General features: G+C 50.1%; 1 protein-coding gene across 1 annotated transcript in view; it reads right to left on the bottom strand.

Annotated features, from left to right (window-relative positions):
- Positions 1-14,199, bottom strand: part of SSU72 (SSU72 homolog, RNA polymerase II CTD phosphatase) — a 32,937-nt gene that overhangs the window by 14,721 nt on the left and 4,017 nt on the right. Inside the window, exon 2 of the mRNA XM_024256600.3 lies at positions 8,489-8,632. Coding sequence (XP_024112368.1) covers positions 8,489-8,632 — 144 coding nt within the window. The remainder of the gene's footprint in view (positions 1-8,488; positions 8,633-14,199) is intronic.

Below are 14,199 nucleotides of genomic sequence, written 5' to 3'. Positions count from 1 at the left end.
TGGGAGGCCAATGAGGGTGGATCACTTGAGGCCAGGAGTTTGAGACCAGCCTGGCCAACATGGCAAAACCCCATCTCTACAAAAAATACACACAGTTTGGCCAGGCACGGTGGCTCACGCCTGTAATCCCAGCACTTTGGGAGGCCGAGGCGGGTGGATCACAAGGTCAGGAGATGGAGACCATTCTGGCTAACACGGTGAAACTCCATCTCTACTAAAAATACAAAAAATTAGCCGGACGTGGTAGCAGGTGCCAGTAATCCCAGCTACTTGTGGGCGCTGAGGCAGGAGAATCGCTTGAACCCGGGAAGCGGAGCTTGCAGTGAGCCAAGACCACGCCATTGCACTCCAGCCTGGGCAAAAAGAGCAAAACTCTGTCTCAAAAAAAAAAAAAAAAAATTTATTTTGATAGCGAATGCTTTTTGGCAAAGCACAGAGGCTGCACAAACAGAACTCAGGAACCCCTCGAAAAGGTCTCATGGTCTCTCTGGAGCTGCTGGGCACCCAACTATAACCGTGGCCTCAACACAGAGCCACACAAGGCTCAGGTCAGCTCTGGGGGGGTCCACCATGGCCTTGCGTCTGCAGGCACCGCGAAACCACTTTGCAAACAGGATCTCACCTGCTGCAGACTAGGTGAAAACTCACAGGCTTGTGGGCCCGGAGCCTGGGCTACCTCTTGAAGACGAAGGCACAGCCAGCACAACTGCATTCTGTCCAGACCCTCAAATGACCACCAGCAACTACCTCAGCCAATCAGCTCCGTTCTACCTTTGTCGTCTCAGATAAGAAGAGCAGGCCAGTATCTCTGGCCTTAACTGAAATATCTTAAGGCCGTAATTTACATTTTAGGCATGAATGATTTTCTAAAACCCACGATCAGAGTTTCTCTGGGAATCGGTTCTGGCTTAGGAACACATTCATTTGTTTGACAAACACCTTCCCCAAACTATTTTAAAACATAGCTGTTGGGCGGGGCGCAGTGGCTCACACCTGTAATCCCAGCACTTTGGGTGGCCAAGGCGGGTGGATCACTTGAGGTCAGCAGTTCAAGACCAGCTTGGCCAACATAGTGAAATCCCGTCTCTACTAAAAATACAAAAATTAGCCAGGTGTGGCAGCACATGCCTATAATCCCAGCTACTCAGGAGGCGGAGGCAGGAGAATCGTCTGAACCTGGGAGGCGGAGGTTGCAGTGAGCCAAGATTGCACCACTGCACTCCAGCCTGGGCGACAGAAGAAGACTATCTCAAAAAAGTAAATAAATAAATAAATAAATAAAGCTTCCTATCAGCATTTCCTTTTTGGGAATTATACTATTCATCTGAATTAGCATATATATACACATGGGGCCGGACACAGTGGCTCACACCTGTAATCTCAAACTTTGGAAGGCCAAAACAGGTGGTTCGCTGGAGGTCAGGAGTTTTGAGACAAATCTGGCCAACATGGTGAAACCCCATCTCTAATAAAAATACCAAAATTAGCCAGGCATGGTGGTACGCCGCACCTGTAATCCCAGCTACTCAGGATGCTGAGGCAGGAGAATCGCTTGAACCCGGGAGGCGAAGATTGCAGTGAGCCAAGATCATGCCACTGCACTCCAGCAGGGGCGACAGACCAAGACGCCATCTCAAAAAAGAAGTCTACCAAATTTTACTCTGAGACAAGGAAATGTCCACAGGGAAGTGGGCACACACAGAAGTTAACCTAAAAGACAATGAATTCAGAGGATGGACATGAACAAATGTGTAATTTAAAACACAGGCCAGGTGCAGTGGCAACCCCTATAATCCCAGAGCTTTGGGAGGCCAAGGCGGGCTCATCACATGAGGTCAGGACCAGCCTGGCCAACATGGTGAAACCCCATCTCTACTAAAAGTACAAAAATTAGCCAGGTGTGGTGGCACATGCCTGAAATCCCAGCTACTCCGGAGGCTGAGGCAGGAAAATCACTTGAACCTAGCGGGCGGAGGTTGCAGTGAGCCAAGATCGTGCCATTGCACTCCAGCCTGGGCAACAAAGTGAGACTCTGTCTCAATTTAAAAAAAATAAAAAATAAAAAGCTGAGCATGGCATAGGCCTCTGGTCCCAGCTACTGGGGAGGGTGACGTGGCAGGATCACCTACCTGAGTCTGGGATGCCCAGGCTGCAGTGAGCTGTGACAGCACCACTGCATTGCAGCCTGCACGACAGAGAGACACCCTGTCTCAAAACCAAATAATAATAATAATAATCCAAACCCCAAACGTAATTAGAAAAAAATCCACAAGAGAGGTACAAACAGTATGCCAGACACAGGCTTGGTCTCTAGCTGCGCAGCCAGACAAGACCCAGGAAAGTGTTAGATGCATTTGCATTTCACAGGAAAACAGTCACGTTAACATTTAGAGCTACATATTTACTTGCTTTTGAAGACAAGTGGTTTTGCAGTTCATAACACAAAAAGCTGGTAAACCTTTACTAACTTAAATGCACACAGGATGAACTTTCTGTAGGATCCTGTGAGACTCCCACACACCTTCTCATGTGGCTGAATGGGCTGCCCTGGAGCAGGGGAAACTGTCCAGGCCGGTGTCAGCCACCCCAGTCCTCCTTTCAGAACGGCCTCCCCCTCCTCCTCTACCTTCTGGGCCAGCAGCTGTTGCCTGGACCCCCTCACTGGGCTGAGTGACACTTCACTAGGTCAGACTGGCCAATCATTAACTTAGAAGGCACTTGTCTTCTCCCCAAAGGCACTCCAAGCAAGCTTGGGATGGCTTAATAACCAGACTCGTTTCAATCAAAAATGAAAAAATCCCGCAAGAAAGCTCAACTATGGAAAGTGGCTTCAGTGTAAAATGAAAAAAAATAGAGAAGCCTCTGCACGTGACCCTGGGAGCAAGGCTCAAGCCCCTCGCAGGACACCCGGCGCGTGGCTGCCCTGCTCCACGTGCCACGAAGGCCGAGCAAGGGAAAGACAGGGCAAAGAAACTTGGGACTTAGAAACAGTTCCACGCATGCTCGGTGAAAGAACAAAACGCTGTATATGAACTGGACAGTGTGGAATGGGCGGATCTGTAGCACGAGAAGCAGCTAAACTGGACGGTGTGGAATGGGCGGATCTGTAGCACGAGAAGCTGCCACAGGCACTGGGAGGAGAACGGGCAGCAGCAAACGGCCTTGAGAGACGAAAAGTGTCTCAAAACCAATTGTGGTGACGGCTGCGACTCCACGATGTTCTGAAACCCACAGAACTGGACACACAACTCAGGGAAGTGCATGATTTGTACATTTTATCTCAATAAAAACAATTCTTGATAAAACGATCAGTCCACCCAAGGAGAGAACCTGCACAGGACAGAGTTCCCATTTCTCTACCAAGGTCAGGGGAGCTTAGATCCCCATCCCTGGTCCATGTATATACACTACTACTATCATTATTACTACTTGAGACGGAGTCTCACTCCGTCGCCCTGGCTGGAGTCCAACAGCGCAATCTCAGCTCACTGCAGCCTCTGTCTCCTGGGTTCAAGTGACCCTCCCGCCTCAGCCACCAGAGCAGCTGGGATTACAGGCACACGCCACCACACCCAGCTACTTTTTGTTTTTTTTTTGGAGACAGAGTTTCATTCTTGTCGCCCAGGCTGGAGTGCAATGGTGCAACTTCGGCTCACCGCAACCTCCATCTCCCAGGTTCAAGTGATTGTCCTGCCTCAGCCTCGTGAGTAGCTAGGATCACAGGCATGCACCACCATGCCCTGCTAATTTTTTATTTTTAGTAGAGACGGGGGGTTTCTCCATGTTGGTCAGGCTGCTCCCAAACTCTCGACCTTGGGTGATCCGCCCACCTCGGCCTCCCAAAGTGCTGGGATTACAGGCGTGTGCCACCATGCCTAGTGTTTGGTACTTTATTAGTAGAGACAGGGTTTTACCCTGTTGGCCAGGTTGGTCTCAAATTCAACTCAGGTGATCCACCTGCCTCGGTCTCCCAGTAATGGAATTACAGGTGTGAGCCACTGCATCCAGCCCCATGTATGTATACTATTAATTCCCAAAAGAAAATGTGGATGAAACGTTTTAAAAAAGAGAGAGTCTTGTTCTCTTCCTCAGGCTGGAGTGCAATGGCGCAATCACAGCCCAGTGAAGCCTCCTGGGCTCAAGTGAGCCTCCTGCCTCAGCTTCCCGCGTAGCTGTGCCACCGCACCCACCACATCTGTGTGTTTAAGACATAGCGGCTTGCTATGCTGCCCAGGCTGGCCTCCGGCTCCTGGGCTCAAGTGAGCCTCCTGCCTCGGTCTCCCCAGGCTGGGACTGCAGGCGTGGCTCGTTTAACTTTACAGAAGGCTCGCATCCCAGTGCTGCAAACCTACACTTGCGCCCTGACAATCCCTAAGGGAGGTTTCAGAGGCAGCACGTCCCTCAATCCCTCAGGCTCACTTCTGGCTTGTGAGGGAAAAGACCAAAATCAGCCATCTATAGCCAAATACAGACAGTCTCTAACTTATTATGGCTCAATGTAGGATTTTTTGACTTTAGCATGGGTTTACCAGCAGGCAACCTCACAGAAAGTCAAGGAGATTTTGCATTTAAGAAATGAAAGCTGAGAATAGTGGCTCACGCCTCTAATCCAAGTACTCTGGAAGGTCAACGTGTGAGGATCGCTTGAGGCCAGGAGTTCCAGACAAACCTGGATAACACAGCAAGACCCATATCTAAAAAAATAATAATAATAAATTAAGTATTTCAATAGTAATAGGACAACTGCCCAAAATTTATTGACGGCTTTAAAACACTCTGTCTCGGGCTCAGTGTGTGCATGTCCTAATTTATTTAATTATCAGAAATCCTGCGAGGTGGGCACGCACAGAGAAACCTGGGCCCTGGCCACATGGCAAGTAGGCAGATGGCAGAGGTGGTGGGGTCCCCCCTCGACCCCGGCCCTGCCTCTGAACAAGCAGCATTTTCCTTCCAAGTCACATTGTCCTTCCTTTTTTATTTTTTTGAGACAGTCTCGCTCTGTCACCCAGGCTGGAGTGCCGTTGCGCGATCTCGGCTCACTGCAAGCTCTGTCTCCCAGGTTCAAGCAATTCTCCTGCCTCAGCCTCCCAAGTAGCGGGGACTACAGGCGTGCACCACCATGCCCGGCTAATATTTGTATTTTTAGTAGAAATGGGGTTTCACTATGTTGGCCAGGTTGGTCTCTAACTTCTGACCTCATGATCCACCCACCTCGGCCTCCCAAAGTGCTGGGATTACAGGCGTTGAGTCACTGTGCCAGCCCGTCCTTTGTCTTGACACTGTAAACACTCGACCAAGTGCTGCATCTTATCTTTGGGTCGCATCTTGAACCCCCTCTTGCTTCCACTGCAGTTTACGGCGATGACTTCTGCCAATGCACCGGGTGCTGTGGGGCAGATTTGCTTTCGGGCTCTCACTTGCAACAGTCACTTCTTGCGGCCCCCCTGCACCCATCACTAACCAGGAAACGTTACTGGGGTCCTCCCGACCTGCGCATCTCAACACCCCTGAGGCCCCACCCGGCATCGTGCCAATGTCCACAGGGAACTGCCTGGGGACTTCGCTCCTTTCCAGGCCAAGGGCATCATGTGCAAGAGCTTTAGCTAAGTGGCAGGCTCCCCATTCTGCACCTTCTGCCCCCACCCAGGGGGCAAAGATGCCCACTGAGTGAAATAAGGTAATGAAGGCACACTCCTCCTAGCGCCTCCTGAGGGGCCACCACAGGCAATGCCTTTCCCACACGAGGTCCCCAAGGCAGAGCCTGTGGCTGACAGTGTCCCTGCGGCACCCCTGCTGCCACTCCTTCCCCCCACCACACACCAAGAGCACACACACGCACGCAGGGTTCTTCTGGGCCGATGCTTCCTGGGAGACCACCAACCCCTACAGTCCCTCTGTAAAGGAGGAGCTTCCGAATTCTGGGACACTGGGCTCAGCTCCTTCTTTTAGAATGACCAGAGACAGGCTCATCCTCTCCTTATACCAAGTCCTTCCGGATGAGACTGCTGAAGCTGGACTCAGTCCTTGCAGAACGTGGCAAGTACTTCCCAGGTCTGGAACCCAGGAGGTCACAGTGGGCTGACATGAAGGGGCTGAGCTTACACCAATCAAGGGAGTGTGAGGATGTGCGTCACTCCTCTGCTTTTCTTTCTCTTACTGAATATACAAAAACTTAAAAATGAACAGTGCTAACTGAAGAGTAATTTTCAAAAACAGGATCTCAGGGTAAACTTCATGGCACATCAGAGTTTAATGTGAATCATGAGATGAGACAAAAGCCTCCTCCAGGGCGATGGGAAGACTCAGCCCCAAACCAGACTCTTGAACACCCAGCCCTAAACCAGACTCTTGGAATAAGCTCTGTGGTCACCCATCGCCGTAAGGCTCAGGGATGGAGACAGCATGGACAGGGAGCTCGCACAAAGGCATGTCGGGAGGGCCTCCTTTCCGAGGCACAGCCCCACCTGCTCCTTCTCAGCCCACGACGGGAGCAGAGCCATGTCGAAGCCGTGCCCCACACGGGGTGGACAAGGACATGGCCTACTGACAGCTCCTCAAAAATCCTTAGAGATTTTTCCAAACGCAGGTTACCAGGGCTTCTGCAGAGAGAGGGGCAGCAGGACGTGCTGCTGACAGTCCCCGTGGACTTACACTGACTTGCAGTGAGAGCCCACATCTGCCACCAGGATGGCTCCCAGCACCACCGCGTCACAAGAACCACACTCTGCACCGCGGCACGCCCAGATGGCTCGGCAGGCAGGCCGGGCTGGGGAGCTGACAGCAGACGCCCGGGATTCTGCCCAGTGTCCTCACCCACAACCTTTTAACTGTAACTGGCAGATGAGACAGCAGGGAGGGCAGAAGGTGCAGTGACGGCTAGGATGCAGTTCTAGGTTTTGCTAGACATACCTTCAGGGGCCATTCCTGGCTACCTAATTAATCTACCTGTGTATAAGAATTTTTTAGCTTAACTTATTAAATATTGCAAGAGGCCAGGCATGGTGGCTCACTCCTGTAATCCCAACACTTTGAGAGGCCGAGGCAGCTGGATCACAAGGTCAAGGGTTCAAGACCAGTTTGGTCAAGATGGTGAAACCCCATCTCTACTAAAAATACAAAAATTAGCCAGGCATGACAGCGGGCGCCTGTAATCCCAACTATTCGGGAGGCTGAGGCAGAGAATCGCTTGAACCTGGGAGGGGGAGGTTGCAGTGAGCTGAGATCAAGGTGCTGCACTCCACCTTGGGCAACAGGGTGAGACTCCATCTCAAAAAAAAAAAAAATACAAGAGTAGGGCTGAGCATGGTGGCTCACGCCTGTAATCCCAGCACTTTGGGAGGACGAGGAGGGTGGATCACCTGAAGTCAGGAGTTTAAGACCAGCCTGGCCAACATGGTGAAACCCTGTCACTACTAAAAATACAAAAATTAGCCGGGTGTGGTGGCGCGTGCCTGAAATCCCAGCTACCCGGGAGGCTGAGGCAGGAGAATCGCTGGAACCTGGGAGGCAGATGCTGCAGTGAGCCGAGATCTCGCCACTGCACTCCAGCCAGGGTGACAGAATGAGACTCTGCTGGGAAAGGGTGGAGATGGCAAGAGTGCCAATACATAGACAATGCTGGGAAAGGCCAGGGATGTTGGTTGAGGGTGGGGATGTTGGGAGAGGGCGGGGATGGCAACAGTGCCAACACGAAGACAAAAGGTTTAGCATTTGACACCTATTCTCTTTTCATTTGGAATACATTTGGCCTCTGTTCTGAGAACTACAAATCACTCACTATAACAAAACAAGATCCAGAAACTTTCCATTAGCGTGGGGGTGACCATGAAATGCCTCGTTAAAAACCCGGGCACTGATTGTCATAACCATTATGCAACTGGTGTTGCGTCCATCAGAATCTAGTTTAAGAATACTCTTCTCTCTATAGGAGTCTTCGCGGCAGACCCAGCCTACTCTGTGTCCTCCTGAAATGAAGGAATGTTCTCTCCCATTATTTCTTCTAACAGCTTGGTTAGCAAACTCCGCTCTCTTCTTTATCTGACCCTCTAAGGACCTCACCAGATGTGTGAAGCAGCCCGGCTCCATGTGTATCAGACACGCACGCACGCACACACACACGCACACCTACCTGGCAAAGGAAATAACGGGGCAGCCCTGCAGTGTGAAAAGCAATGGGATTTTGTGGGTTCTACCTCCTCACCTAAGCATCCCTGGTCTACGCTATGTCACGACCCTCTGCTGAACCACGTCAGTGTGAACCCCACACCATGTCTGTGCGCCTCACCACGCCTACTGCCATGGGTGGCACTGGAACTAACCCGTGGACGATCCGACGTGCACCAGGAATAGAAACCAAGCTCTCGCAAGACAGAGGAGGAGTCAGTGTGTGCACTGCACGGGGTGACACGCCTCCTGTGCCCAAGCCACACGTAACACCTTCCAGGGAGGACCACACGGGGGGTTTTTAAAGGACAACCCGCTGGGATACAGTTCTTTGTCTTTCCTAAGAAGATCATTGTACATCTGGTCATATGTGGTTTTGAAATCATAAACATTGGGCTTGTCGGGAGCTGGTCCTGGAAGCTTCACGTGAGTCCCTGTTCCAAAGGATCGGACACTGAATCCCCGTTTGCTGAAAGACAAAAGGAGAGAAAGAATCACAGTCACACTAAGACACAAAATTCCAAAAGCAAGGGACAGGAAATGGGATAGAAAGAAAATGAGTAATTTCATTGGCTCATAGTAGAGAATATGTCTTCAAATTTTTAATCTAGGCCGGGCATGGTGGCTCACGCCTGTAATCCCAGTACTTTGGGAGGCCGAGGCAGGCGTATCATGAAGTCAGGAGATTGAGACCATCCTGGGTAACACGGTGAAAACCCACCTCTACTAAAAACACAAAAAATTAGCCAGGCGCGGTGGCGGGCACCTGTTGTCCCAGCTACTTGGGAGGCTGAGGCAGGAGAATGGCATGAACCCGGGAGGTGGAGCTTGCAGTGAGCCGAGATAGCGCCACTACACTCCAGCCTGGGCGACAAGCTGTAAGCAAGTTACACAAAAGCAATCAAACCAGAACTGACCATCACAAAGCCACATCTGAACATCATAGCTTGTTTAAGGCTTTACTTTAAACTGAAAGGACTGACTGACGTGGACTTGGGGAAGATTTCATCAGAACATTTTAGTCATCGACCAACATCCTGGCTTTGGAGGATCCAAGTTCACAGGATTCCTAAGGTACTTGCAAAGGTCCAACTGCCCGCTCGACCACAGAAAACTCTGTCTCCCCCAGTTTCCCAACACCCCCACAACGCTGGCGCCATAGGAACCGAGACCCAACACCCAAAGGAGTCCCACAGGCTCAGGGGTGCTGCAGGCGGAGAACAGATGCCGCGATGGGTCCAACAGTGCTCGTTCCTCGGACTTCCTAGTCACAGGTGAGGAAACTGACCAAATACTTTTCCTAATCAACTGGAGAAAAGAGCTCAACAGGAAACGTGTGTCATGTGCCACCAATGAGCTCTAGTTCACGCAAGGAGAAAGACAGGTCGTCTCCAAACGCTGATGGAGTGTGGTAAGACCAGAAAATTCTTCTGTCATCACTGACAACCACACTTAAGTTTGTCACAACAAGTTACATGTAAAAAAGTTACTTTGGCACCAAGTGCGGTGGCTCACACCTGTAATCCAGGCACTTTGGGAGGCTGAGACAAATGGATCACCTGAGGCTGGGAGTTTCAGACTAGCCTGTCCAGGAGGCGAAACCCCAACTCTGTTTCTACTAAAAAAAAAAAAAATTAGCTGGGCATGGTGGTGCGTGCCTGTAATCCCAGCTACTTGGGAGGCTGAAGCATGAGAATCGCTTGAACCCAGCAGGCAGAAGTTGCAGAGATTGGAGATCTCGCCACTGCACTCCAGCCTGGGCAAAAGAGTGAGACTCTGTCTCAAAAAAACAACAAAAAAAGTTACTTTGGTATAGAACATGTGTTCTTTTAAAGTCACAACTGATACTTATAATTACCTAAAAAATATAGACTTCTCAACCTAGCTTTACTTATAAATCACAAAAGATTTGCATCTGAAGGAATCTGCCCGGCTCAGGGCGCAGGGCGTACATACACTTCCACTAACACTAAACTCCTCTCACAGGCCTGTCATCCTCGTTCAGAAAAGTGCCGCTGTTTTGCTCTTGAGCTAGAATGACACACAGACGCGCGAGGAGTTCCATATTATTTTAAAAAAAGAAAAGTAAGGCCGGGCGCAGTGACTCACGCCTATAATCCCAGCACTTTGGGAGGCCGAGGTGGGCAGATCATGAGGTCAGGAGATCAAGACCAGCTTGGCTAACATGGTGAAACCCCATCTCTACTAAAAATACAAAAAATTAGGCGGGCGTGGTGGTGGGCGCCTGTATAGTCCCAGCTACTTGGGAGGCTGAGGCAGGAGAATCGCTTGAATCTGGGAGGCAGAGGTTGCAGTGAACTGAGATCGCGCCACTGCACTCCAGCCTGGGCGACAAGAGCGAGACCCTGTCTCAAAAAAAAAAAATTACTGAATGTTGAATGAGTAACAGTGTCACAAGAGAGGAAAAACTCAGGCAGAGGGGGCTGCTGGAGTGTAACCAGCCTCTATGTGGATAATGGGGCAACACCCAGCAAGTGAAAACCAGCTGTGCCTTTCTCACAGACACTGGCTTCTAGAAACCCGCCCTACGGACATACAAGTGCCTCTGCAATGTGGCTGCCTGCAGGATGTCCATTGCCGGCCTTCCGTAGCCACAAAAGAACAGACAAGTCGAATATCCATCCATTGGGCAGGACAGGCCATGTGGCTCCACGCACACCTCCGAGGATGAGTAGAGGAAGCAAAAGAGCCCAAGGGCACCCTGCTGCGCCACCACACACGTCACCCACGTACACATCAAGAAGATGTGCTCATCTAGTGTACGTGAAACACCTGAGTCTCCTGAGGCTGATGACAGCTGTGTCAGTCCTTACATCCCTAGATCTCCCGAGCTACACAACCCGGCTCTCCAAACATCTACCACACACGGCCAGAAATGTGGCACAACAGCAGCGATTCATGACTACAAACCTGTGTCCATGGCACCCGGACTGTGAAATAAACGTGAAAATCCTCAAATTAAAATTCCTGACATTCAGTCATAACCACAGATCCTGATGGAAACGTGAGGTTAAAGCAATAAAGTCAACTGTTGGTTGTGACTGAGAGGGTGACGGAGGCCCAGACACAGGGCATACCACAGGGAGCACACGTGAGAAACAACAAGCCTAAAATGACTTCCTTACCAATTCAGACAACGTACAATAAGATATGTTCCGTCAAAGCACAAACAAGGGCCGGACGCGGTGGCTCACGTGAGGTCAGGAGTTCGACCAGCCTGGCCAACATGGTGAAACCCTATCTCTACTAAAAATACAAAAATTAGTCATGGTGGCGCACGCCTGTAATCCCAGCTACTCGGGAGGCTGAGGCAGGAGAACTGCGTGAACCCCGGAGGCGGAGGTTGCAGTGAGCCAAGATCGCGCCATTGCACTCCAGCCTGCGCAACAGAGAGAGACTCTGTTTCAAAAAAAAAGCACAAAGAAGCCCAGGATCAGCGTGATCACAGCAGCCAAAGGAGACAGCCTGTCTCCCAACACTAACAAGAACTCACCACCTGCTGGACGTTCTTTTAAGCAAGCCTATTTAAAAACAAAATGCAGTTTGTTTTTCCCTCAACAAAATGTTCACGAATGGCAAAAAGGCTATTTAGCAACAGAAGCAGTATTTCTCCTAAACTGATGCAACTGACAGGGCATCCAGCTTGCGACTCAACAGTGTTTCTTACATAAAAGCAAGGACAGCCTGGAAAACTCCTGACACCAACAGGCTTCGCCTGAAGTGCCAATGCCTTTGTAAACTAATCTTCCAGACAAGTATTTGTCTGGTATGCCAAACAACTGTACCAAAAATCTGTCAGAGGGCTTGTAATCCCAGCACTTTGGGAGACCAAGCAGGTGGATCACTTCAGGTCAGGAGTTTGAGACCAGCCTGGCCAACATGACAAAACCCCATCTCTACTTAAAAAAAAAAAAAAAAAAGCCAGGCGTGGTGGTGCGCGCCTGTACTCCCAGTTACTCCGGAGGCTGAGGCTGGAGGATCGCTTGAACCCAGGAGGTGGAGGTCGCAGTGGGCCCCATGATGGTGCCACTGCACTCCAGCCTGGGTGACAAAGTGAGACTCTGTCTCAAAAAAAACTCCAAAAAACTATCATAAAGAAGCCATCAGGCGGGGCACGGTGGCTCACGCCTATAATCCCAACACTTTGGGAGGCAGAGGAGGACGGATCACCTGAGGTCGGGAGTTTGAGACTAGCCTGACCAACATGGAGAAAACCTGTCTCTACTAAAAATACAAAACTAGCTGGGCGTGGTGGCGCACGCCTGTAATCCCAGCTACTTGGGAGGCCAGGAGTTCAATACCAGCCTGGGCAACACAGTAAGACCCTGTCTGTAAAAATAAATAAATAAATAAATAAATAAATAAATAAGGCCAGGCACGGTGGCTCACGCCTGTAATCCCAGCACTTTGGGAAGCCAAGGCGGGCAGATCACCTGAGGTCAGGAGGTCGAGACCAGCCTGGCCAACATGGTGAAACCCCGTCTCTACTAAAAATACAAAAAAATTAGCTGGACATGGTGGCGCATGTCTGTAGTCCCAGCTATGCAGGAGGCTGAGACAGGAGAATCGCTTGAACTCGGGAGGCAGAGGCTGCAGTGAGCCAAGATCTTGCCACTGCACTCCAGCCTGGGCGACAGAATGAGACTCTGTCTCAAACAAACAAACAAAAAAAAACCACAAAACAAACAAAAAACCTAACTGGTTCCAAGGGGACACTTTAATCCTTGGAGCACCAAGCGCGGGAGGCTCTGTGGAAACGTACGGGGGAGTCTTCTGGCGCTGCCCCGAAACATGAGGACTCCCAGGACTCTGGTATTTGAAACAATTTAGTCTCTAACACCAAAGATGATCACCCCAGAGAACGCTAAGATGTCGACACTTACTATCACTTGGATTTATCAGGAAAATAGAGTGCACGCGGATTTTCAATAGGGTGAAATTGTTACTGTGTCTGTTTTTAGAGACAGGGACTGGGTCTGTCGTCCAGCCAGGAGTTCAGTGGCGCAGTCATATCTCACAGTCATAGCTCACCACAACCTCAACCTCTTGGGCTCAAGTGATCTTGCTGCCCCGTCTCCCAAGCAGCCGGAACGACAGGCATGTGCAGCCACACGTGGCTAATTTTTAAAATGTTTTGTAATGATGGCGGGTCTCACTGTGTTGCCCAGGGCTCAAACTCCTGGGCTCAAGCAATCCTCCTCCCTCAGCCTCCCAAAGTGTTGGACTATAGGCAGAAGAGCCACCTTGCCAGGCCCAAAATTTTTAAAAGAGGCGAGGTTCACTGATCAACTAGCTACTGTGCATGTTGTTAACTACAATTCCTTTCGACAATTTTATTTCAGCTTTCCTGTGCAGTTTTATGCAGCCCTACCCAACTGCATACACAATTTTCCTGCTTTTTTCACTTATCATAAGCATTTTCTACGCTTTTCACAAACATCATTTTTAACGCCTAAAAGACTCTCTAAATCTGACTTTCACAAGCTTTCCCAGTGTAACAGAAAAACACTATCACACAGAGTTCCTAAGTAAGTATTAAAAGCCTCTAAATAAACCCAAATGAATAAACAAAGGACATAAATAGGTAATTTTCAAAAGCAAAAATGCTCTGGGTGCTGTGCCTCACACCTGTAATCCAAATACTTTGGGGCGCTGAGGCAGGAGGATCGTTTTAGCCCAGATATTCAAGGCTGAAGGGGTGAGCTATGATCACGCCACTGCACTCCAGCCTTACTCTGGCTCGAAAAAAAACAAAAAAAAAGGGAAAATGACAACAGACATAAATTCCAACTTCAATAAGGCCAAGCTAGAAAACCAAGACACAGAAGAACACCTTGCCGACCAGAGGCCATTGAGCAGGAGAAGTGGAGTGAAACTGCCTAAGAGTCTGAAGGATTTCCTGCCCCTGTTACGCCGAGACCCCAGTCGTGACGTGGAGGAAGAGTCACCTGCAAGATGGACACAAGCCACAAGCTGTGCTGTGAACCTGGGCACTCAGCGCCAATGCCACCAGCC

The sequence above is a fragment of the Pongo abelii genome, chromosome 1 (assembly GCF_028885655.2).
Source record: "Pongo abelii isolate AG06213 chromosome 1, NHGRI_mPonAbe1-v2.0_pri, whole genome shotgun sequence".
Taxonomy (NCBI): domain Eukaryota; kingdom Metazoa; phylum Chordata; class Mammalia; order Primates; family Hominidae; genus Pongo; species Pongo abelii.
The sequence above is the reverse complement of the archived record's forward strand: the minus strand, read 5'-3'. Positions and strand labels throughout refer to the sequence as shown.